This window comes from Eschrichtius robustus, chromosome 2 (genome assembly GCF_028021215.1).
Source record: "Eschrichtius robustus isolate mEscRob2 chromosome 2, mEscRob2.pri, whole genome shotgun sequence".
Taxonomy (NCBI): Eukaryota; Metazoa; Chordata; class Mammalia; order Artiodactyla; family Eschrichtiidae; genus Eschrichtius; species Eschrichtius robustus.
This window is the reverse complement of record NC_090825.1, coordinates 42,477,486-42,502,459: the sequence shown is the minus strand read 5'-3', so window position 1 is coordinate 42,502,459 and position 24,974 is coordinate 42,477,486. Positions and strand designations below refer to the sequence as shown.

The 24,974-nt window shown below is 36.9% G+C and overlaps 1 protein-coding gene across 2 annotated transcripts in view; it reads right to left on the bottom strand.

Moving 5' to 3' along the window:
* Positions 1-24,974, bottom strand: part of MTREX (Mtr4 exosome RNA helicase) — a 131,246-nt gene that overhangs the window by 86,212 nt on the left and 20,060 nt on the right. For both annotated transcript variants that reach the window (XM_068535342.1, XM_068535343.1), the window contains exons 6-9: positions 10,773-10,947; positions 9,578-9,668; positions 1,241-1,365; positions 47-145 (exon numbers count right to left, since the gene is read on the bottom strand). In XM_068535342.1, coding sequence (XP_068391443.1) covers positions 47-145; positions 1,241-1,365; positions 9,578-9,668; positions 10,773-10,947 — 490 coding nt within the window. The remainder of the gene's footprint in view (positions 1-46; positions 146-1,240; positions 1,366-9,577; positions 9,669-10,772; positions 10,948-24,974) is intronic.

Below are 24,974 nucleotides of genomic sequence, written 5' to 3'. Positions count from 1 at the left end.
GCAAAGTATGATATTATAGATATAAGAATTATTATTACTCCCTTACATTTTCATCAACCACAAGGTGCAGACCATCTCCCCCTGCTGGAAAAATGTAGTGCTGTAACGGAGTAGGCCGATAATCTGTGTAAATTACATGACAAGGCTGTAAAAACAAAGAAAAGTAATTAACCATGTATTTTATTTCTTCAAAATAATACTATGTATATGACATACCTAACAGACCTTAAGGAGACAAACTTTTGAATTCAACATTTCAAAAAGAAAAAAGTTTTTTAAAAAAACCCTTAAGTCAGGAAGAGAAAAATGGGGAAAAATGAGGTCTATCAAATTATACTACCATCTGTTCAATTTTACTAATTCCCTAATCAGGGATAAGTATCAATACATGATTTGAGTTTCCATATGATCTTGGATCCATACCCTAGACCTGTGATGCCATAATTAAAGAAGACTTCAATTTCTCTGTAGCAGCAGTAATGGTGACACAGAATGCTCCCTGAGGTAAAATGGAACTTTTCTAGCCCACAGAGACTTTTCAAAGCCTTACTAAAACAGCAGGTTGATCTAACTCCTCCAGAAGATCCACTGTGTTTCTATCCTACAGAAGCAACATGGATGTTACAAAAATACCATTAGAGAGCTTATAAATGGATAAAAAATAAATTTGTCAGCATTCTGGTATAAAGGAAAAATAAGGGCAGAAAAATAAAATCAAGAATAAATTTAGTACACATGAACAAAAGCTTGTTATAAGGTCCTTTAATGCTGCTAAAATTAGACTAGAAAAGCAAAAAGGAAATACAGTCAGTAAAAAGTCTGCGTTCACATGAGAACAATCAAATCACACTCTCAGGAAATGCCCAGCTTCTTCCCAGTGCCGAGGTCTTAGAGAAAATTCTCTACTGTGTACTCGTGGTTCATTGTATGAATAGATAGTTTCCAAACCTGGTAGGTCATCATGATCAATTTGGGAGCGTTTAAAAGTTAAAGATTTCAAAACCCAAGACCCTACTCCCAGAGATTTTGATGTATTGGGTTTGAGATGGGACTCAGAAAATTCACACTTATAAAAAAATTAGTTCGTTGATTTTGATAAGCTTGCTCGATTTAAAAAGTAGTTTCACATTAAAATGTCTTCTTTATTCTAGGCAGCATCAGGAAAGAAAGTACAGGATATAGTAAGGCCAACTTGTAACATTTTAAATATTGAAAACATCTAAAAAGGGAAAGAAAATACCTGTTTATGTAAGTGGCAAATCCATTCAGCAAACTGCCGAGCATTTGGAATAGTAGCCGAAAGAAAGACATAGTGAACATTATCAGGAAGCAAAATAATAGTTTCTTCCCATACAACACCACGCTCTGAAAAATACAAATACACCTTGGAATTCAATGTCACTTGATTATTTTCTCTCAAGCTCAATAATCAGAAATACAGACCATGTTGCACAAGGAAATTTTTAGCCACAGACCCTTACTGTAAACTACTTTAGTTCTAACCATGAATTCATCTAGTAGAAAGTCAGTAGACTAAACCACTATAAACACAATGTACTCTGAAATAACAGCCTGCAAAAAAGCAGTGCCAAACTGAATCCTGTTCAAACAGCCTAACAAGAGTCCCAGGACAATGGAAATAGTATTTCCATCTCACTTAGAGAAGCAGAAGTTGTTGGCTTATAGAAAGTCACAGTAACGAATTTCAAAGAAACACCATTACTACAGCATATAGCATCATTCATCTAAATTACCATCATCATCTCCAGAGATGACAGAAAGATTTGATAAACAAAACTATAAGTCAGATGGAAAAAAAAAAGGAAAAATCCGTGTGAGAATTTCCCTCCCATAAATGAACAAATCAATACAGGATTCATGATTTAAAAACCAAAATAACTGTTTAGAACCTAATCTTATGAATTTCACAAAAGTGAAATTTTTAAAAAGGGTAAATGAGTTCTTAAACTGCATTACTTTCACTATGAATACAGGTTAACTCACTGCTTTAATTCAAATAAAAACTAAGCTTTAAGTGTGTACATACTAAACATTTAACTTTTAAATGTGTTTGTTAACTTTCGCCCTCCAAGTTCCACCCAAAATTCCAAGTAAACTTACTTTTTCCATTACAGTAGTGCAATAGTTCAAGTAAAGGGATAAATATTTTACTCATTTTTATTTCATAATCCTTTTATTTTTTACCATAAACATGCACTTAGTTTTTTTAAAAAAATAAATAAAAATCAAGAATGTTAACCTTGTAGGCTACAAGTTTTGGAAATTCTTTAACATTAGTTATACTAGAGAGCTCTCTCTTAAAGGGAACTAATTTTAATTCCATTTTTAAAATGTGAATTTGCATTTTCTCACCCAGAAGTTGTTATTTTAAGAAGCTGTAACTGAATGAGATCCTACCGGAAATATCACATCACGTTATCCACAAATTAGTTTATGAGAACTCTACTCACATGGAAGATCAACAACTACTTGTTCAAAATTCCTAATGCCTTTTTTTTTTTTAACATCTTTAGTGGAGTACGATTTAGTGCTGTGTTAGCTTCTGCTGCATAACAAAGTGAATCATCTATATGCATATGTATAGCCACATATCCCCTCCCTCTTGCATCTCCCTCCCACCCTCCTTATCCCACCCCTCTAAGGTGGTCACAAAGCACCAAGCTGATCTCCCTGTGCCATGCAGCTGCTTCCCACTAGCTATCTATTTTACATTTGGTACTGTATATATGTCAGTGCTACTCTCTCTATTTGTCCCAGCTTACACTTCCCCCTCCCCATGTCCTCAAGTCCATTCTCTACCTCTGTGTCTTTATTCCTGTCTTGCCCCAAGGTTCTTCAGAACCATTTTTTTTTTTTAGATTCCATACATTATGTATTAGCATACAGTATTTGTTCTCTTTCTGACTTACTTCACTCTGTATGACACTCTAGGTCCATCCACCTCACTACAAATAATTCAATTCCGTTTCTTTTTATGGCTGAGTAATATTCCATTGTATTTATGTGCCACATCTTCTTTATCCATTCATCTGTCGATGGACACTTAGGTTGCTTCCATGTCCTGGCTATTGTAAATAGTGCTGCAATGAACATTGTGGTACATGACTCTTTCTAAATTATGGTTTTCTCAAGGTATATGCCCAGTAGTGGGATGGCTGGGTCGTATGGCAGTTCTATTTTTAGTTTTTTAAGGAACCTCCATACTGTTCTCCACAGTGGCTGTATCAATTTACATTCCCACCAACAGTGCAAGAGGGTTCCCTTTTCTCCACACCCTCTCCAGCATTTATTGTTTGTAGATTTTTTGATGATGCCCATTCTGACCGGTGTGAGGTGATACCTCATTGTAGTTTTGATTTGCATTTCTCTAATAATTAGTGACGTCGAGCATCTTTTCATGTGTTTGTTGGCAATCTGTATATCTTCTCTGGAGAAATGTCTATTTAGGTCTTCTGCCCATTTTTGGATTGGGTTGTTTTTTTGATATTGAGCTCCATGAGCTGCTTGTATATTCTGGAGATTAATCCATTGTCAGTTGCTTCATTTGCAAATATTTTCTCCTTTTCTGAGGGTTGTCTTTTGGTCTTGTTTATGGTTTCCTTTGCTGTGCAACAGATTTTAAGCTTCATTAGGTCCCATTTGTTTATTTTTATTTCCATTTCTCTAGGAGGTGGGTCAAAAACGATCTTACTGTGATTTATGTCAGAATGTTCTTCCTATGTTTTCTTCTAAGAGTTTTATAATGTCTGACCTTACATTTAGGTCTTTAATACATTTTATTTTTGTGTATGGTTTAGGAAGTGTTCTAATTTCATTCTTTTACATGTAGCTATCCAATTTTCCTAGCACCACTTATTGAAGAGGCTCTTTTCTCCATTATATATACTTGCCTCCTTTATCAAAGATAAGGTGACCGTATGTGCGTGGGTTTATCTCCGGGCTTTCTACCCTGTTCCATTGATCTGTATTTCTGTTTTTGTGTCAGTACCATACTGTCTTGATTACTGTAGCTTTCTAGTATAGTCTGAAGTCCAGGAGCCTGATTCCTCCAGCTCTGTTTTTCTTTCTCAAGATTGCTTTGGCTATTCGGGATCTTTTGTGTTTCAATACAAATTGTGCAATTTTCTGTTCTACTTCTGTGAAACATGCCATTGGTAGTTTGATAGGGATTGCACTGAATCTGTAGATTGCTTTGGGTACTACAGTCATTTTCACAATGTTGATTCATACAATCCAAGAACATAGTATATCTGTCCCTCCCTTTGTATCTTTAATTTCTTTCATCGCTGTCTTGTAATTTTCTGCATACAGGTCTTTTGTATCCTTAGGTAGGTTTATTCCTAGGTATTTTATTCTTTTTGTTGCAATGGTAAATGGGAGTGTTTCCTTAATTTCTCTTTCAGATATTTCATCATTAGTGTATAGGCATGCAAGAGATTTCTGTGCATTAATTTTGTATCCTGCTACTCTACCAAATTTACTGATTAGCTCTAGTAGTTTTCTGGTAGCATCTTTAGGATTCTCTATGTACAGTATCATGTCATCTGCAGACAGTGACAGTTTAACTTCTTTTCTGATTTGGATTCCTTTTATTTCTTTTTCTTCTCTGATTGCTGTGGGTAAAAGTTCCAAAACTATGTTGAATAAAAGTGGTGAGAGTGGGTAACCTTGTCTTGTTCCTGATCTTAGAGGAAATGGTTTCAGTTTTTCATCATTGAGAATGATGTTGGCTGTGGGTTTGTCATATACGGCCTTTATTATGTTGAGGTAGGTTCCTTCTATGCCTCTCTTCTGTAGAGTTTTTATCATAAATGGGTGTTGAATTTTGTCAAATGCTTTTTCTGCATCTATTGAGATGATCATATGGGTTTCATCCTTCAATTTGTTAATATGGTGTATCACACTGACTGATTTGCATATATTGAAGAATCCTTGCATTCCTGGGATAAACCCCACTTGATAATGGTGTATGATCCTTTTAATGTGCTGTTGGATTCTGTTTGCTAGTATTTTGTTGAGGATTTTGCATCTATGTTCATCAGAGATGTTGGCCTGTAGTTTTCTTTGTGACATCTTCATTTGTTTTGGTATCACGGTGATGGTGGCCTTGTAGAAAGAGTTTGGGAGTGTTCCTCTCTCTGCTATATTCTGGAAGAGTTTGAGAAGGACAGGTGTTATCTCTTCTCTAAATGTTTGATAGAATTTCGCTGTGAAGCCATCTGGTCCTGGGCTATTGTTTGTTGGAAGATTTTTAATCACAGTCTCAGTGCTTGTGATTGTCTGTTTATATTTTCTATTTCTTCCTGGTTTAGTCTCGGAATGTTATACTTTTCTAAGAATTTGTCCATTTCTTCCAGGTTGTCCATTTTATTGGCATAGAGTTGCTTGTAGTAATCTCTCATGATCCTTTGTATTTCTGCATTGTCAGTTGTTACTTCTCCTTTTTCATTTCTAATTCTGTTGATTTGAGTCTTCTCCCTTTTTTTCTTAGTGAGTCTGGCTAATGGTTTATCAATTTTCTTTATCTTGTCAAAGAACCAGCTTTTAGTTTTATTGATCTTTGCTACTCTTTCCTTCATTTCTTTTTCATTTATTGCCGATCTTTATGATTTCTTTCCTTCAGCTAACTTCAGGGTTCTTTGTTCTTCTTTCTCTAATTGCTTTAGGTGTAACATTAAGTTGTTTATTTGAGATTTTTCTTGTTTCTTGAGGTCGGACTGTATTGCTATAAACGTCCCTCTTAAAACTGCTTTTGCTGGGCTTCCCTGGTGGCGCAGTGGTTGAGAATCTGCCTGCCAATACAGGGGACACGGGTTCGAGCCCTGGTCTGGGAAGATCCCACATGCCATGGAGCAACTACGCCCGTGAGCCACAATTACTGAGCCTGCGCGTCTGGAGCTTGTGCTCTGCAACAAGAGAGGCCACGATAGTGAGAGGCCCGCGCACCGCGATGAAGAGTGGCCCCCCACTTGCCGTAACTAGAGAAAGCCCTCGCACAGAAACGAAGACCCAACACAGCCATAAATAAATAAATAAATAAATAAATAAATGGATCATCACGTTTAAAAAAGAAACTGCTTTTGCTGCATCCCATAGGTTTTGGGTCGATAGGTTTTGGGTCGTCGCGTTTTCATTGTCATTTGATTCTAGGTATTTTTTGATTTCCTCTTTGATTTCTTCAGTGATCTCTTGGTTATTTACTAGTGTACTGTTTAGCTTCAATGTGTTTCTATTTTTTATAGATTTCTTCCTGTAAGTGGTATCTAGTCTCACAGCATTGAGGTTGGAAAAAATATTTGATATGATTTCAATTTTCTTAAATTTACCAAGGTTTGATTTGTGACCCAAGATATGATCTATCCTGAAGAATGTTCCATAAGCACTTGAAAGTGTATTCTGTTGTTTTGGGATGGAATGTCCTATAAATGTCAATTAAGCCCATCTTGTTTAATGTACCATTTAAACCTTGTGCTTCCTTATTTTCATTCTGGATGATCTGTCCATTGGTCAAAGTGGTGGCGTGTTAAAGTTCCCAACTATGGTTGTATTACTGTCTATTTCCCCTTTTACGGCTGTTAGCATTTGCCTTATGTATTGTGGTACTCCTATGTTGGGTGCATAAACATTTACACTGTTATATCTTCTTCTTGGATTGATCCCTTGATCATTATGTAGTGTCCTTCTTTGTCTCTTGTAATAGTCTTTATTTTAAAGTCTATTTTGTCTGATATGAGAATTGCTACTCCAGCTTTCTTTTGATTTCCATTTGCATGGAATATCTTTTTCCATACCCTCACTTTCAGTCTGTATGTGTCTCTAGGTCTGAAGTGGGTCTCTTGTAGACAGCATATATATGGGTCTAGTTTTTGTATCCATTCAGCCAGCCTGTGTCTTTTGGTGAGAGCATTTAATCCATTTACATTCAAGGTAATTATCGATGTATGTTCCTATTCCCATTTTCTTAAATGTTTTGGGTTTGTTATTGTAGGTGTTTTCCTTCCCTTGTGTTTCTTGCCTAGAGAAGTTCCTTTAGCATTTGTTGTAAAGCTGGTTTGGTGGTCCTGAATTCTCTTAGCTTTTGCTTGTCTGTAAAGGTTTTAATTTCTCCGTCGAATCAGAATGAGATCCTTGCTGGATAGAGTAATCTTGGCTGTAGGTTTTTCCCTTTCATCACTTTAAATATGTCCTGCCACTCCCTTCTGGCTTGCAGAGTTTCTGCTGAAAAATCAGCTGTTAACCTTATGGGGATTCCCTTGTATGTTATTTGTTGTTTTTCCCTTGCTGCTTTTAATATTTTTACTTTGTATTTAATTTTTGATAGTTTGTGTAATATGTGTTTCAGTGTGTCTCTCTTTGGGTTTATCCCGATGGTACTCTCTGTTCTTCCTGGACTTGATTGACTATTTCCTTTCCCATGTTAGAGAAGTTTTCGACTATAATCTTTTCAAATATTTTCTCAGTCCCTTTCTTTTTCTCTTCTTCTGGGACCCTACTAATTCGAATGTTCGTGCGTTTAATGTTGCCCCAGAGGTCTCTTGAGACTGTCCTCACGTCTTTTCATTCTTTTTTCTTTATTCTGCTCCCTGGCAGTTATTTCCACCATTTTATCTTCTAGCTTACTTATCCGTTCTTCTCCTTCAGGTATTCTGTTATTGATTCCTTCTAGAGTATTTTTAATTTCAGTAATTGTGTTGTTCATCACTATTTGTCTGCTGTTTAGTTCTTCTCTGTCCCTGTTAAATGTTTCTTGTATTTTCTCCATTCTGTTTCCGAGATTTTGGATCATCTTTACTATTATTCTGAATTCTTTTTCAGATAGGCTGCTTATTTCATCTTCATTTATTTGGTCTTGTAGGTTTTTACCCTACTCCTTCGTCTGTAACATATTTCATTTTTTTCGTTTTTTTTGATGGGTGTTGCTGTATTCCTGTCTTAGTGGTTGTTTCGCCTGAGAAGTCTAGCACTGGAGTTTGCAGGCAGTTAGATAGAGCTGGTTCCTGATGCTGCAATGAGCACCTCCAGGAGGCCTCACTCAGATTGATATTCACTGTGGTCTGAAGTTCTCTGTTAGTCCAGTGGTTTGGACTTGGAGCTCCCACCACAGGAGCTCAGGCCCAACCTCTGGCCTGGGAACCAAGATCCTGCCAGCTTCGTGGTGCAGAAAAAAAAAAAAAAAAAAAAGAAAGAAGGAAAGAAAGAAAAAGGAGCAATACAATATCAAGAATAAAAAAGAAAATAAAATCAGAAAGATAAAGGTATATTAGGAAAAATAAAACTATAATTGTTACAACTGCAACAAGGTAAAATAAAACCACAGCAGAAGGAAAAAAAAGCGGGGGGGGGGGGGTAACAAGCCAAAAGCCAAAAGGAGATATCACTAACAAAGTATAAAGAATAAAATAAAATTAGAAAAATAAGATTAGGAAAAATAAAAATATAAAAGAATCAACAGCAATGAATCAACAACATAAAACAGAGCCCCAATCTAAAAGAGGAAAAAGGAAAAGAAAAAAAATGGGAAGAAAACAAAAAAAAGCCTTGGCTATGCAGGCGGAGTTTAGGCAGGGGGTGGAACTTAGGTAGTGGCAGGGTTTAGGGTGGGGCAGGACCTAGGTGTGTGGTGGGGTGAGCATGGGGCGGGGCCTGTGCAGAAGGGGAGAGGCAGCAAGTCGAAAAGAGGGCCTCTGGAGTGTGGGGTTCAGGAGTTAGGAGGTAGGGCCCTGACTGAGGGTGTGTGGGTGGGGTTTAGGCCCAGTTCGTTGGAGGGGCTCTCCAAGTGTAGAAGTAGGGCCTTGGGTGGGGGTGTAGTGGCGGGGCTTGGGCTCTGTGCTGTAGATGGGAGGCTCCGAGGGCAGAGTATTAGGTCCGGGAGCACAAAAGGCTTCCTGGTGCCTAGGCGGACAGGGAAAGCACTGGCCCCGTTTCCCTCTGTTCTTTCGCACACCTCCCCCACCATCTCCCCTGGGGTCTCCCCCATTGCCGCTGGACCCCTAATCGTGGGTGGGTCCTGCTGGGTGTAGAAACTACTTCTCTCCCCCAGCCACCCCTCAGGGGTGCCGTCCCAGAAGTCCGGTCTTTACTTTTGCTCCCCCTTTCCTCCCTCCCACTCCCTCAGGACCCACGTGGCTGGAGGGAGACTAGGTGGGCAGAGGATCAGGCCTGGGATCTCAACAAGTTCCTGGGGGTCCAACTGGGCAGGGGAAACCTGGACATGCTCCCTTTTGATCCTCTGCCCTCCCAATGGTTCCCCAATTTCCCCTGTTCGGCATGGGATCCCTTCCCCTCCCCAAGCCGCCCCTCAGGGATGCCAGTCCCGTCCTGCCTCCACTTCTCCTCCCACTTCACTCCCCCAACGCCCCACATCCTACACGGTCACTGGGGTTTCCTCCTGTCCCTTAGAGGTGTCCGTGGTCCCCCACTGGTACCTGGTAGGTGCCCTAGTTGTGAGGAGACGCGAATTCCACATCCTCCTAGTACGCCATCTTGACTCCGCCCCACCTAATGCCATTCTTAAATAACATACATGCTCACATCTCAACAACACTACAGAATATACCTGAATCTCTCATGTAATGAATTTCATCAAATATGACCCAAGCAACTTCTCGCATAACTTCAGAACCTCTGTACAGCATACTTCTCAAAATCTAAACAAAAAGGAGAAGATTTAGCAGGATTCTGACATACCAAAAGCTCTTCTTTCTAACAAGAAATTTTGGATATTCTTTTTTAACGGAAAGATTAAAATAATTTTAGGGAGATACATATCTCTTAAATACATAATATTCCTTTCCTAAATCCAAAATAAATGATTTCTCAAGTAAGTAATCAGATATAATCCATGGAGAGAATTATCATCTCCATATCCATTATCTTGAATAAGAAGCCACTTCCTTGCATGTACAGCACTTAAGCCAAGACCTACACTTGCTAGAATATGAGAATAACTTGAAGTTATCTTCTATCTAACACAATGGATCTTATACTGTTATCCATTTTTTCTACCTCATCTTAACAATATGAATACTTTCTAGCAACCGTTATTCTGATTTCTGAGTTAAAGAAATCTTCCACGGATGCAAGAAAGTTTTGAGAATGGAAAACAAACTTACTTTAGGCACTAAGATGAAAAGTGAGCAATGCTTTTGGGTAACTCTAAAAACCAGAAGCTAATTTATGCTGTCTAGTGTACCATGTCTTTGTAGAATGCAAGGATATAATTCAAGCATGTACAAAAGTACTTAGTAAACACAGCTAATAATGTCCAAAATGTAAGATGTTACAAAGATATGCAAAACTTAACTGTGATTATGGAAAGAAGCTAAACATAACTGGGTATTTTGTTAAAAGTTAGTTATCTATTTGTATCAACACTCAGATACAGAAAAAAAAAAATCACACAGAACAAGGAGCCACTACACATTCGAAACTATGTACTCAAATCTTTGAAATTATACAAAACCATCAAATTATTTTCATGTCACCGACAATACGCCTTTAAAAACACTTTGTGAAGAAAAAACTGCATCTATATTATGACAAATAGCAGAAATATTGGTAATTTACAACTAAATTCAATTACTAGAACTTGTTTTAAGATGAACTCTATCCCTTTCAAGTAAATCTACTCAGACAGTAAAATGTTACATTTTTATCGATATAGAGCAAGTAATAAAACATTAGCTGTTTTAAATGAATTGCCACATTAATTAAAAGGAAAATTAATTAAATTGAGACACCATATAAATTACCTCTGTGGTCATAACAAGACAAGATGCTGTAGGATTAATAGTAACATCTCCAGTCATCAGACCAACATCTTGAAATTCTTCATACATTTCACGGTATTTCTGGTTACTCAGGGCCTTAATTGGGCTAGTAAATATTACACGCTGTTTTTCCCTTAAGGCCAATGCAATGGCATATCTAAAAATGTGAAAACAAATAAGAATAAAGAATTTACAAAACCATGTCTTTAGAAGTATGTGATTTTAAAAATTCTATTAATATATAAATTGTGTCCAAACTTTCCCTAATTACGTATCTTAAACAGACTTTGCAGAATATTAATGTCTTATTGTATTTACTTTCAACAAACTATAATAATAGTAATAATGATGATAAATCTGAAGAATAGTGGTCTAAATGAATAAGAACGTTTGAACTCTGGTCTCTTGGAGTTAATGTAACTTAATTACTAATACCAATGGATTACTAATGGTTATTACCCTATTCCTTGGAAGTAAAACACCTTTGTTTCTCTAGATGGGCCTCCAAAAGTTTACAGAGCCTCTGCCTGTCAATTTATACATACACAGAGTATAAATATTTAGGAAACACTGGAAAATGAGTTTTTTTGAGTTTCACAAATAAGTTAATCCATATGTATTCTTTCCCCACATGTATTAGTTATCAAGTCTGTCCTTTGTTTTGTTTTTTTTTAAAATAAACATCTCTGACCTTTTTTTTGGTCAGCAAACTTTTTCTTTTTTAAAGACTTATTTATTATTTAAATTTAAATTTTATTTTTGGCAGTGTTGGGTCTTAGTTGCAGCACGCAGGATGTTCGCTGAGGCATGCAGCTTCTTTTGTTGCGGTGCCGGGCTTCTCTCTAGTTGTGGTATGAGGATTTTCTCTTCTCTAGTTGTGGCGTGGAGGCTCCAGGGCGCATGGGTTCCAGACAGGCTCTGTAGTTTGCGGCACACAGGCTCTAGTTGAGGGGCATGAGCTCGGTAGTTGTGGCATGCAGGCTCAGTTGCCCTGTGGCATGTGGGATCTTAGTTCCATGACCAGGGATAGAACCCACGTCCCCTGCATTGTAAGGTGGATTCTTTACCACTGGACCACCAGGGAAGTCCCATCAAGTCTGTCCTTGACTGGAAATTAAGGCAGGTTCCAATAATTCTTCTGCAGAGATTAATAGGGTGCAATATAGTTTTTCTTTTATGAAGAAAATTCAGCAGAGTTAAGTATTTAAAAATAGACCACGAAATCAGGACTAAACTTAGCAGCATGGTAGATCCTCCTTATTTAAGATACAGTTCCTATCCACAACAGGCTTATAACCTATTTGCGGAAATAAAAATATGGGATTTCCCTGGTGGCACAGTGGTTAGGAATCCGCCTGCCATTGCAGGGGATACGGGTTCGATCCCTGGCCCAGGAGGATCCCAGAGGCCGCGGAGTGGCTAGGCCTGTGCGCCCCAGCTGCTGAGCCTGTGCTCTGCAGCCTGTGAGCCACAAATGCTGAGCCACGTGCCACAGCTGCTAAAGCCCATGCTCCTAGAGCCCATGCTCCGCAACAAGAGAAGCCAATGCAATGAGAAGCCTGTGCACCTCAATGAGGAGTAGCCCCCGCTCGCCGCAACTGGAGAAGGCCCGCGCGTGCAGCAACCAAGACCCAACGCAGCTAAAAATAAATAAATAAATAAATAAAAATTAATTACTTAAAAAAAATTTATCCCAACCATGCCCCCCGTGAAATAAACAACTAAAAAATTAAAAGTTGTCCAAACATGATCAAATATGAATAGTAAGAGACATACATGAAAGAGAAAATATACAGATGCTACAAAAAATTAGAAGATGTAAAAAGAAACAGGAAAGTGATCAATACTTAAGTAAAAGAAGCAGTCACGAGAAACTGAGTGGGCCCAGATGTTGGACTTAGCAGACAAAGACTTCAAAGAAGCTATAACAAACAGGTCCAAAAAATGTAAGGAAACCATGTTCTAAGAATTAAAGGAAATAGGACAATGATTCAACAAACAGGCAATCTCAACAGACACCTGAAACTATAACAACATAACCAAGTGAAAACTCTACAGATGAAAAGTACAATAATTGAAATGAAAAATCCACTAGGTGGCTCAAGAGAAGATCTGAGATGGCAGAAGAAAGTATCTAAATATGAAGATAGATCAATAGAAACTATCAAATCTAAAGAGAGAAATAGAAGAAAAATAAACAGACACTCAAAGATCTATGCGACAACATAAGTTCCAAACTGAGAAAGACACAAGATAAATATTTGAAAAAATAACAATAAAAAAACTTCCCACATTTGTTTTAAAAAACATTATACATACCATAAGCACAATGAACCCAAGCAGGAAAAACTGTGGAATCTCACCTAGAAACATAGTCAAACTGCTGAAAGTCTTCAAAGCAGCAAGAGAAAAACAACTCAAAACATAACAGGAGAATACCATAATTAAGGCTTACTTCTGATGGGAAATAATGGAGTAGAATGAAACAATGTCAGCCGAATGAGTATCCAATGGTGAAAGAAAAAAAAACTGTTAACCCAGAATTACATATTCAGTGACATTATCCTTTCAAAAATAAAAGCAAAATAAAGACATTTCCAAATAAAAACTGAGGAAATTCACTGCTAACACATCAACCCCAGAAGAAATAGTCTTAAAAAATTCTTTAACTCGAATACAGAGAAAAGAATAGAGTTCTAAAAATGATAAATATGTGGGTAAATACAAGACTGTATAGGGTTTGTGCTTCTTTTTCAATTAATATTTTTAAAAACATAAGACTGTTTAAAGCAAAAACATTATTTTAACATTGTATTACACTGGATTTATAACATATAGTTGAAATACATGTGACAAAAATAGCAGAAAAAAAGGAGGAAGAAATATTAGAGCAAAGTATCAATATTTTACAGAAATTGTGGCTGTGATTTAGTTAAAAATGTATACTGTAAGCCCTAGAGTAATCACTAAAAACATAACTCAAAGCTAAAAAAAAATCAACAGAGGAATTAAAATAGTATACTAAAAAATATTTGTTAAATAGAAGCCTGTTAAGACATGAGACACATTACTGAAAAACAACAAAATCAACCACATCAATCATTAAATCAAATTATAGAAATCATAAAGTATCTTCTCCAACCACAAAGAAATTAAATTAGAAACCAAAACAGAAAGGTGTATGGAAAATCACCAAATGCTTGAAAAGTAAACATAAGAGGAAACCAAGAGAAAATAAAAAATGAATTGAATTGAAAATAAAATGTAACTACCAAAATTTATGGGATGCATGTAAAGCAGTACTAAGACAGAAAATTATAGTTTTAAACACATTAGACAGGAAGAATAATCTAAAATCAATCTAATTCCACTTCAAGTAATTCCTTGATAGACACAGATTACCAAAACTGGCTCAAGAAGAAAGCAAACTGAGTTAGGAATTTAAAAATCTTCCCATGAAGAAAAGCCTAGGTGGTTTAGATGGCTTCATTAGTAAATTCTGTCAAACATTTAAAGAGAAAATACCAAAACTACACAAATCCTTTCAGAAGACAGACCAGGAGGGAACACTTCCCAACTTATATTATCAGGTCAGTATTAACATGGTATCAAACCTAGTCAAAGACCTTGTAAGAAAAGAAAATTACACACCAAAATCCCTCATGAAGATAAGATTCAAAGATATTCCAGAACAAAATATGCACAAACTGCAACTGGCAACATCATATAAAATGATCATGTGCCATAAACCAGGTTTATTTCAGGAATATAAGGATGGTTTAACAAAAAATTGATGTAATACACCACATTAACAGAGTAAAAAGCAAATACCATATCCTTGCCTCTACAGATGGAAAAAGGATTTGATAAAATACAGTGCTTCTTTTCTAATCCTCAATACACTTATTTTTCCCAGCTTTATTAAGATATAATTGACATATAACATTGTATAAGTTTAAACTATATACTGTAAGATTTGTTACACATATATATTGTGAAATGATTACCACAATAAGGTTAATTAACATCTCCATCACCTCACTAATTACCTTTTGGTTTTTTTCTGGTAAAAGCATTTAAGATCTACTCTCTTAGCAACTTTCAAGTGTATAATACAGTATTTTTAAAGATAATAACCATGCTCTAAATTAGATCCCCAGAAATTACTCATTTTATAACTGGAAGTTTGTTTCCTTTGATCAGTATCTTCCTACCTCCTCCACCCTGTCCACCCCAGCCCCTGGCAACCACCATTCAACTCCCTGTTTCCATGCGTTCAGCTTTTTTAGATTCCAAATGAAAGTGAGATCACACAGTATTTGTCTTTCTCTGACTTATTTGACTTATAATGCTCTCAAGGTCCATTCATGCTGTCACAAATAGCAGGATTTCCTTTTTTTGATGGCTAATTAATTTTCCATTGTGATCGACAGTGTGTGTGTATATGGATATAGACAGACAGATAGATATCACATTTTCTTTATCCACTCATCTGTTGATGGACATAGGTTGTTTCCTTGTCTTGGGTATTGTGAATAATAGGAATGCAGATATCTCTTTGAGATCCTAATTTCATTTCCTTTAGATATATATCCAGAAGTGGGATTGCTGGATTATACTCTATTTCTAATTTTTTGAGAAACCTCCACATTGCTTTCCATAGTGACTGTACCAATTTACATTCCCACAATAGTGCACAAAGTTTCCCTGTTCTTCATATCCTTGCCAACACTTGTTATCTCTCGTCTTTTTGATAATAGCCATTCAAACAGGTGTTTTTAAATTTTTTTCATTTATTCCCAACTAAGAATAGAAAGGAACTTCCTCACCTGATAAAAGGCACTTAGGAAAAAACTATAGCTAATATCACACTTCATGGTGAAACACTGAATGTTCTTCCTTTAAGATCAGGAACAGATAAGGATATCTACCGTCACTACTACTATTTAACAATGTACTGGATATTGCCAATGCAATAAGAAAAAGAAACTGAAGAGATAACATATCAAAAAGAAGCAGCAAAAACTGTCTTTATTCACAGACAATATGCCCACCTATGTAGAAAATTTTATGGAATATGAAAGTTACTAAAACTTGCTAGTAAGCAAGTATATTAACAAAGTGACAAGATAAAATATCAGCATATAAAAATAAACTGTACTTCATAAGTCAGAAAAACAAATACTGTATGCTAACACATATATATGGAATCTAAAAAAAAAAAGGGTTCTGAAGAACCTAGGGGCAGGACAGGAATAAATACGCAGACGTAGAGAATGGACTTGAGGACACGGTGTGGGGCAGGGGGGAAGGGTAAGCTGGGACGAAGAGAGTGGAATGCACATATATACACTACCAAATGTAAAACAGGTAACTAGTGGGAAGCAGCCACATAGCACAGGGAGATCAGCTCCGTGCTTTGTGACCACCTAGAGGGATGGGATAGGGAGGGTGGGAGGGAGATGCAAGAGGGAGGAGATATGTGGATATATGTATAGCTGATTCACTTTGTTATAAAGCAGAAACTAACACACCATTGTAAAGCAATTATACTCCAATAAAGATGTTTAATAAAATAAACTGTACTTTAGTATACAAGTCATTAACAATACAAATATGAACTTAAGAAAGAATGCCATTTGCAATAGCATGAAGCAATAAAATACTTAGAAAGAGATTTATGAAAATGTAAGACCTGTACACTGAAACTACAAAATACTGCTGAGGGATAACAAAGAAGATGTGAATAATGAAGAAATATACCATGCTCACGGACTGGAAGAGTCTATAATAATGTTAAGATGAAAATTCTCCCCAAATTATAAATTCAACACAATCCCTATGCAAGTAGTCTTTTTTGGTAGAAATTAACAAACTAATCTTAAAATTTTATTGAAGAATGCAAAGGACCTAGAGGAGCCCAAACAATTTTCAGAAAGACTGATGTTAGAGGACTCTAATTACCTAAATTCAATACTGACTTTAAGGCTACAATAATCAAGATAGTGTGGTACTGGTATAAGGATACACACAGAGATCAACAGAATAGGAAGTCCAAAACCAAATCCATACATTTATAGTCAATTCACTAGGAATTCAATAGTCAATTCAATTCAAAGGTAATTTAGTGGAAAAATAACAGTTTTTCAACTAGAACAATTATCCACATACAAAAAGATTAATTTAAACCCCACCTTTACCTCACATCATACATAAAAATTAATTCAAAGGAAATCATAGCTCTAAGTGGAAGAGCTAATACTATAAACTTCAAAAAGAAAATATAAGAGAAAATATTTGTGATATTGGGATAGGCAAAAATGTCTTAAGGATTGACATCAAAAGCATAATCAATCAATCCATAAAAGAAAAAACTGAGCTGAACATCAAAATAAAAATCTTTTGTTCTACAAAAGATACCATTATGATAGTTTAAAGAATTATTTATGATGCAGTAAGACCAACATCTCAATTTTAAAAATCAGCGAAAGACTGAAATAGATACTTCATTTAAGATATACAAACGGATATTTCATTTAAGATAAGCACAGGAAATTGATACTTAACATTTTTAGTCATCGTAGAAATTCAAAACCACTATGAGACAGTACTATATACCCACTAAAATAGGTATAATCAAAAAATGACAAGAGGTGGTAAGGACATAGAGAAACTGGCATCCTCATCCATTATTGGTAGGAATACAAAATGGTACAGCCACTTTGGAAAACAGTCTGGCAATTTACTGAACAGTTAAACATATATTTGCCATAAAACCCAGCAATTACAGGTACTACCCAAGAGAAATAAAAACATGTCCACACACAGACTTGTACATGAATGTTTATATCAGAACTACTCAAAATGATCAAAAACACAAAACAACTCAAATGTCTATCAACTGAATAGGTAAATAAAATGTCAGGTATCCATAAAATGTAATACTACTTATAAATAAAAAGAAATGAACTAGTGATATATGCAGCATGAATGAACCTCAAAAATGTTATTCTAAACAGCGAAAAAAAAAAAGACACAAAAGACTCCACATTACATGATTTCATTTACATGAAACTTCTAGAAAAGGCAAAACTATTTAGACAAAGCTGATGAGTGTTTGCCTAGGGTTGGAGGTGGGAGTAGGTTGAAAGCAAACACACATAACAAAACTGTATGTATGGAAGTCTAAAACTGGAGAGGGTTGCACAACTGTACAAATTTATTAAAACTCACTGAACTCTATACTTTAAATGGGTGAGTTTAATAATATTTAAATTATATAATAATAAAGCTTTTAAAAAAAGCTTTACATAAAATAAAAAACCATCAGGGCCAGAAAACTACTTAATTACATAGATAATCTGGTACCAAAATGTTAACCCTAGCACCAGATTTATAAATAAAATATTATACTTGCTACAGTTACCAGCTAAAGCTGGAGTTTACCTTAAGTCCTTGAATCCCTAGGGGAAATCTTTATCTGAGATCCATGAACCACTCCCTGAAATTATAAAATATGGTATGTACATACAAATACATACCTCATCACTTTTTTAATTGAGGTAAAATTCATACAACATAAAATTAACCATTTTAAAGTGTACAATTCAGTGGCATTTAGTACATTCACTATGTTGTGCAACCACCACCTCTACCTGATTCTGAAACATAATTCTCATCCTTCCAAAAACCCCATACCCATTAGGCAGTTACTTTTTGCTCCCCTCCTCTCAACATCCCCTGGCCTCCACCAATCTTTCTGTCTCTAGGAATTTACCTGAGATATTTCACATAAATTAAGTCATATGGCATATTTCACACAAATGGAATCATACCTACTGAATCTGGCTTCTTTTACTCAGCATGTTTCTGAGGTTCACCCACACTGTAGCATGTATCAGTACTTCACTGCTGTTACAGCTGGATAATATTTCATTGTACAGATAAACCAGATTTATTTATCTATTCATCAACTGATGGACTTCTGGGTTGTTTCTATCTTTTCACTACTGTGAATAGTGCTGCTATGAACATTCATGTGTAAGTATCTGTGTATCTGTTTTCAATTCTTTGCAGTAATATACCTAGGAGTGGAATTACTGAGTCATATAGTAATTCTACATTTAACTTTTTGAATAAGTACCAGACTGGTTTCCACAGCAGTCCTCACCAGGTTTTCAAAAGTGTCTATAAACCTGGTGAATTTCTTAAACATCTCTTTATGTTCTCCTAACCCAGAGTATGAGAGCAGGTTTCAGCATATACATGAAAATTTCCCATACTGAAAATCAGTCTGCTTTTGTAGGAAAAATGAAAGCAAAGTTACACTAATGCCCAGAAGTCTAATGACTATATATGTTGCCTTTAAATGGATAATGCACCAAACTACTGTACACTTTTCTAAGTGAGATAAAATAACTGAACTAAAAATAGTCAAACCTCTTCTATATTTGTGCCTTAGGAGGAAACTAACTTCTGACTTCAGCACCTTCTGAAAAGTGGACCAATAAAAAAAATTAGTCCTACTCCACTGGACAAAACTAGGGCAGTACCTGACCATAATGTGTTTGAATCTCAGAAACAGATCAAGACTAATCTGCAATTGGCTGATGCCATTAGAATGATAATTTAAGATCCAAAGCTTCACTTGTCTAACTCCCCTGCAAAGAGAAAAATTTTGAGTTACATCTAAGGCAAGGTCTGGAAAGACTAATATACAATAACCAGACAGGCCCTGACTATCCCAAAGGACAATATTCCAGGACTCATGAAATATATCCACCATTATGCCAAGGTAAAGGCAATGATGAATAGGGAGACTGGAGCCATTTTTAAGTTTTCTTCCTCTATGATCTTCTTTACTCTTTAGGTGATCACTGTTAAGAATACCTAATTCAGCTGCTCAATAGGAAAGCTGTAATTTCTCCATAATGAAGAAATAAAATATATTATAAATTATTAATAGTTAACCTGCAAACTCAAATTGATTTTCGAAAAGATGCCAAGACTGAGGGGAAAAAACAGTCTTTCAACAAATTCTGAGGCAACTGGATATCCATATGCAAAACAATGAAGTTGGACCTACAAAAATAAAAAACCCTCAAAATGGATCAAAGACCTAATATAATAGCTAAAATTACAAAACTCTTAGAAGAAAATATAGGTGTAAATCTTCGTCACCTCGATTAGGAAACGGTTTCTTAAAAATGACACAAGCAACAAAAGAAAACAGATGAACTGCACTTCGTCAAATTAAAGACATCTGTACCTGAAAGGACACTCAAGAAAGTGAAAAGATGACCTACAGAATGACAGAAAAGTTTTGCAAATCATATATCTGACAAGGAACTAGTATCAGATTACAAAACAACTACCACAATTCAATAAGACCAACAACCCAATGAACAAGTAAAAAAAGACTTAAGCAGACGTATCTCCAAAGACATAAAAAGGCCAAAGAGCACATTAAAAAATGTTCAATATCATCAGTCATTAAGGAAATGCAAATCAAAACCACAATGAGATGTCACCTCACACCTGACAGAATGGCTATATCAAAGAGGCAAGAAACAAGTGTTGGTGAGGATGAGGACAAAAGGGAACCCCTGTGCCCAAGTGCCCATCAATAAATGAATGGATAAAGATGTGGTATATGCATATCCAATGGAATATTACTAAACCATAAAAAATGAAATCTTGCCATTTGCAACAACATAGATGGACCTAGAGGGTATTGTGCTAAGTGAAATAAGTCAGACAGAGAAAGACAAATACTGTATGATTTCACTTGTATGTGGAATCTAAAAAACAAATGAACAAACACAACAAAATAGAAACAGTTATAGAAACAGAAAACCAACAGGTAGTCACCAGAGGGGAGAATGGTGAGGAGAGGAAAGAAATAGGTAAGGGAGATTAAGAGGTAAAAACTTCCAGTTGCAAAATATATGAGTCATGGGAATGCAACATACAGTATGGGGAATATAGTCTAATAACTACGTAATATCTTTTTATGGTGACATATTGTAACCAGACTTATTGTGGTGACCACTTTGAAATGTATAGAATTATCAAATCACTATGCTGTGTAATAGGAACTAACATAGTGTTACAGGTCAATTACATTTCAAAATAAACTTACAGAAAAAGAGATCAGATCTATGGTTACCACAGGTCGGGGCAGGGGTGGCGGGGGGGGGGTGGGTTGGGATGAAGATGGCCAAAAGGTAGAAACTTCCAGTTATAAGTAATAGGGATGTAATGTACAATACAATAAATATCATTAACACTGCTGAAGATTACATAAAAAAGTTGTTAAAAGAGTAAATCCTAAGAGTTCTTTCTCATCACAAGAAAAAAAAATTTTTCTATTTCTTTAATTCTGTATCTATATGAAATGATGGATGTTCACCAAACTTATTATGATAATCATTTTATGATGCATGTAAGTCAAATCATTATGCTGCAAACCTTAAACTTACACTGTGCTACATGTCAATTGTATCTCAATAAAACTGGAAGAAAAAATAATTTAAAAATAATAAACTTCACATGATCAGAATCGAGAAACAATGCACATAATATAGGATTATACTAATACCCAGAGAACCTTAATCTTGTCTAGAAATAAGTAACATCATTGTGCTTTTTTTCTTTCTGGAATTCTTTTCAGAAACCTAATTAGTTCACCTTTAAAAATGCTTTGCATTATTCTGACTAACTTGTATTATGCTGAAAATCCACATTAAAAAAGTTTTTATTTAAAACAATCATAAAATAAATTTACTATATAATCAATTTTTAAAAAAAGGTAGTAACAAGTGTTGGCAAGGATATGGAGAAATTGAAGCCCTCATAAAATGATGCTGGGAAAATAAAATGATGCAGCTGTGTGGAAAACAGTTTGGTGGTTCCTCAAAAAGTTAAACATGGAATTAAACATGACCCAGTAATTCCATTCCTAGGTATATACTGAAGAGAAGTAAAACCATGTGTTCAAACAAAAACTTGTACATAAATGTTTCCAACAGCATCATTCATAATAGCCAAAAAACTGCGAATACTCATATATCCCATAAATTGATGAATGGATAAACAAAATGTGGTATATTAATACCACACAATTAATCAGTCATAAAATGCAATTCGACTCTGATGTATACTACAACACAGATGAACCTTAAAATCATTATGCTTAGTGAAATAAAACAGAAACAAAAGGCCACGTATTGTATGATTCTATTTATATGAAATGCCCAGAAAAGGTAAAGTCATACAAACAGAAAGCAGACTGGTGGCTGAAAGGAACTGGGGCTAAGGAAATGCGGAACGACTGATTAATGTGTACCTGGTTTCTTTTTGCCATGGTGAAGGTGTTCACGAACTAGATAGTAGTGACAGCAGCACATATGAAGGAAAAAAAAGTTAACCCACAAAAGCCTATCTACAACAGATTGCAAAATCCCATCCACGTGAAAGAGCACAATCCACTTTCAGAATAGCCCAGTTCCTCTCAAACTTTAATGGACATATGCATCACCTGGTGATCTTGTTAAAATGCAGATTATGACTCAGTAGTTTTGGGGTGGGTCCTGAGATTCTGCCTAATAAGTCTGTAGCTGATACTCATGTATCTGGTGCAGGACCATACTTTGAGTAGCAAGACTCCAGAACTGTGGCCTTTAAATACAGTTTAGAAGAAAAGATACCTATCAAAAAATTTAAAACACAGGCAATATATGCATATTTATTTACAAAATTAGATAACTACTGCAGTAGTAGAGAACACACGTTAAAAATAATGTAGAAAATACTTACTTGCAACACGGACTAACAAGGACTCGCTTTACCTATCCACCTGAAACAACTACAAAACATGACAAAATATATGAAACAATGATTTCAGACACTGAATAAAAGCATAGTAATCCTGGAGAAGGTGGAAGGAAATGAGGTAATTCCAGATTATTGTCCACAGAGTTTCCAAGTCACAGTTCCAGGAGATGGACCCTGGAGGTTTCCCTAAGTTAAGCAGACAGAGGTGGGAGCCTGGGGAGGCCATGGCAGCTACACTGCAGTGGAAAATAACCAGAGAAGAAGACAGCTGGACAGAGGGAAAGCTCTGAACATCTGCTGAGCACTCCTGTGTTTTCAAGTAAGTAATAATCAGTGAATAAGTGTTAGGAAACAACCCAAAGCCAGGGGGAAACCAACCAAATGAAGCAGAGCTAAAAATAACCAGATCTTCACAGGGCTGGGAGTTATTCAGGTTCCCATTGGTCATGGTGGAAAAACTTATAATTCACAAGGTACTAGCTAGAATACCAAGAAATATATTAAATAGTGGAGAAAATTAGCCCTAGACTGAATGCTACTCTAGTCCTGCCTAAACTCATCATAAAAACAAGCCCTGAAAGGATTATATTTTTTTCCAAGAAACTATACCCCAGAACAAAGCTCAAGATGTTAATAGAAAGGGACGTTCAAGATGGTGGAAGAGTAAGACGTGGAGATCACCTTCCTCTCCACAAATACATCAGAAATACATCTACATGTGGAACAAATCCTACAGAAACCTACTCAACGCTGGCAGAAGACCTCAGACTTCCCAAAAGGCAAGAAACTCCCCACGTACCTGGGTAGAGCAAAAGAAAAAACAAGAGACAAAAGAATAGGGACAGGACCTGCACCAGTGGGAGGGAGCTGTGAAGGAGGAAAAGTTTCCACACACTAGGAAGCCCCTTCACTGGCAGAGATGGGGGGTGGGCGGGGGGAAGCTTCGGAGCCATGGAGGAGAGCACAGCAACAAGGGTGCAGAGGGCAGCGGAAGGATTCCCACAGAGGATCAGTGCTGACCAGCACTCACCAGCCTGAGAGGCTTCTCTGCTCACCTGCTGGGGCAGGCAGGGGCTGGGAGCTGAGGCTCTGGCATCAGAGGTCAGATCCCAGGGAGAGGACTGGGGTTGGCTGCGTGAACACAGCCTGAAGGGGGCTAGCGTGCCACAGCTAGCTGGGAGGGAGTCCGGGAAAAAGTATGGAGCTACCGAAGAGACAAGAGACTTTTTCTTGTGTCTTTGTTCCCTGGTGCACGAGGAGAGGGGACTGAGAGCACCGTCTAAACGAGCTCCAGAGACGGGCGTGAGCCGCGGCTATCAGCACGGACCCCAGAAATGGGCATGAGATGCTAAGGCTGCTGCTGCAGCCACCAAGAAGCCTGTGTGCAAACACAGGTCACTATCCACACCTCCCCTCCCGGAAGCCTGTGCAGCCCGCCACTGCCAGGGTCCCGTGATCCAGGGACAACTTCCCCGGGAGAACGCACGGCACGCCTCAGGCTGGTGCAATGTCATGCTGGCCTCTGCCGCCGCAGGATAGCCCCTCATCCATACCCCTCCCTCCCCCTGGCCTGAGTGAGCCACAGCCCCAAATCAGTTGCTCCTTTAACCCCATCCTGTCTGAGCGAAGAACAGATGCCCTCAGGCGACCCACATGCAGAGGCAGGGCCAATCCAAAGCTGAACCCCAGGAGCTGTGTGAACAAAGAAAAGAAAGAGAAATCTCTCGCAGCAGCCTCAGGAGCAGTGGATTAAATCTCCACAATCAACTTGATGCACCCTGCATCTGTGGAATACCTGAATAGACAACGAATAATCCCAAATTGAGGCGGTGGACTTTGGGAGCAAAAATATATATATATTTTTCCTTTATCTCTTTTTGTGAGTGTGTATGTGAATGCTTCTGTGCATATTTTGTCTATATAGCTTTGCTTTTATCATTTGTCCTAGGGTTCTGTATGCACGCTTATTTTTTTGTTCTTTCCTTTTAGTATAGTTTTTAGTGCTTTTTATCACTGGTGGTTTTCTTTTTTGGTTTGGTTGCTCTCTTCTTTCCTTCTCTTGTTTTTTATTACTTGTAAATTTTTTTATTTTTAATAATTATTTTTTTATTTTAAAAACTTTCTTTTTTCTTACTTTCTTTCCTTTCTTCTCCCTTTTATTCTGAGCTGTGTGTATGACAGGATGTTGGTGCTCTGGGTGCCTCTGAGGTGGGAGAGCCGAGTTCAGGACACTGGTCCACCAGAGACCTCCCAGGTCCACATCATATCGAATGGCGAAAATCTCTCAGAGATCTCCATCTCAACGCCAAGAGCCAGCTCCACTCAACGACCCAAGCTACAGTGCTGGAC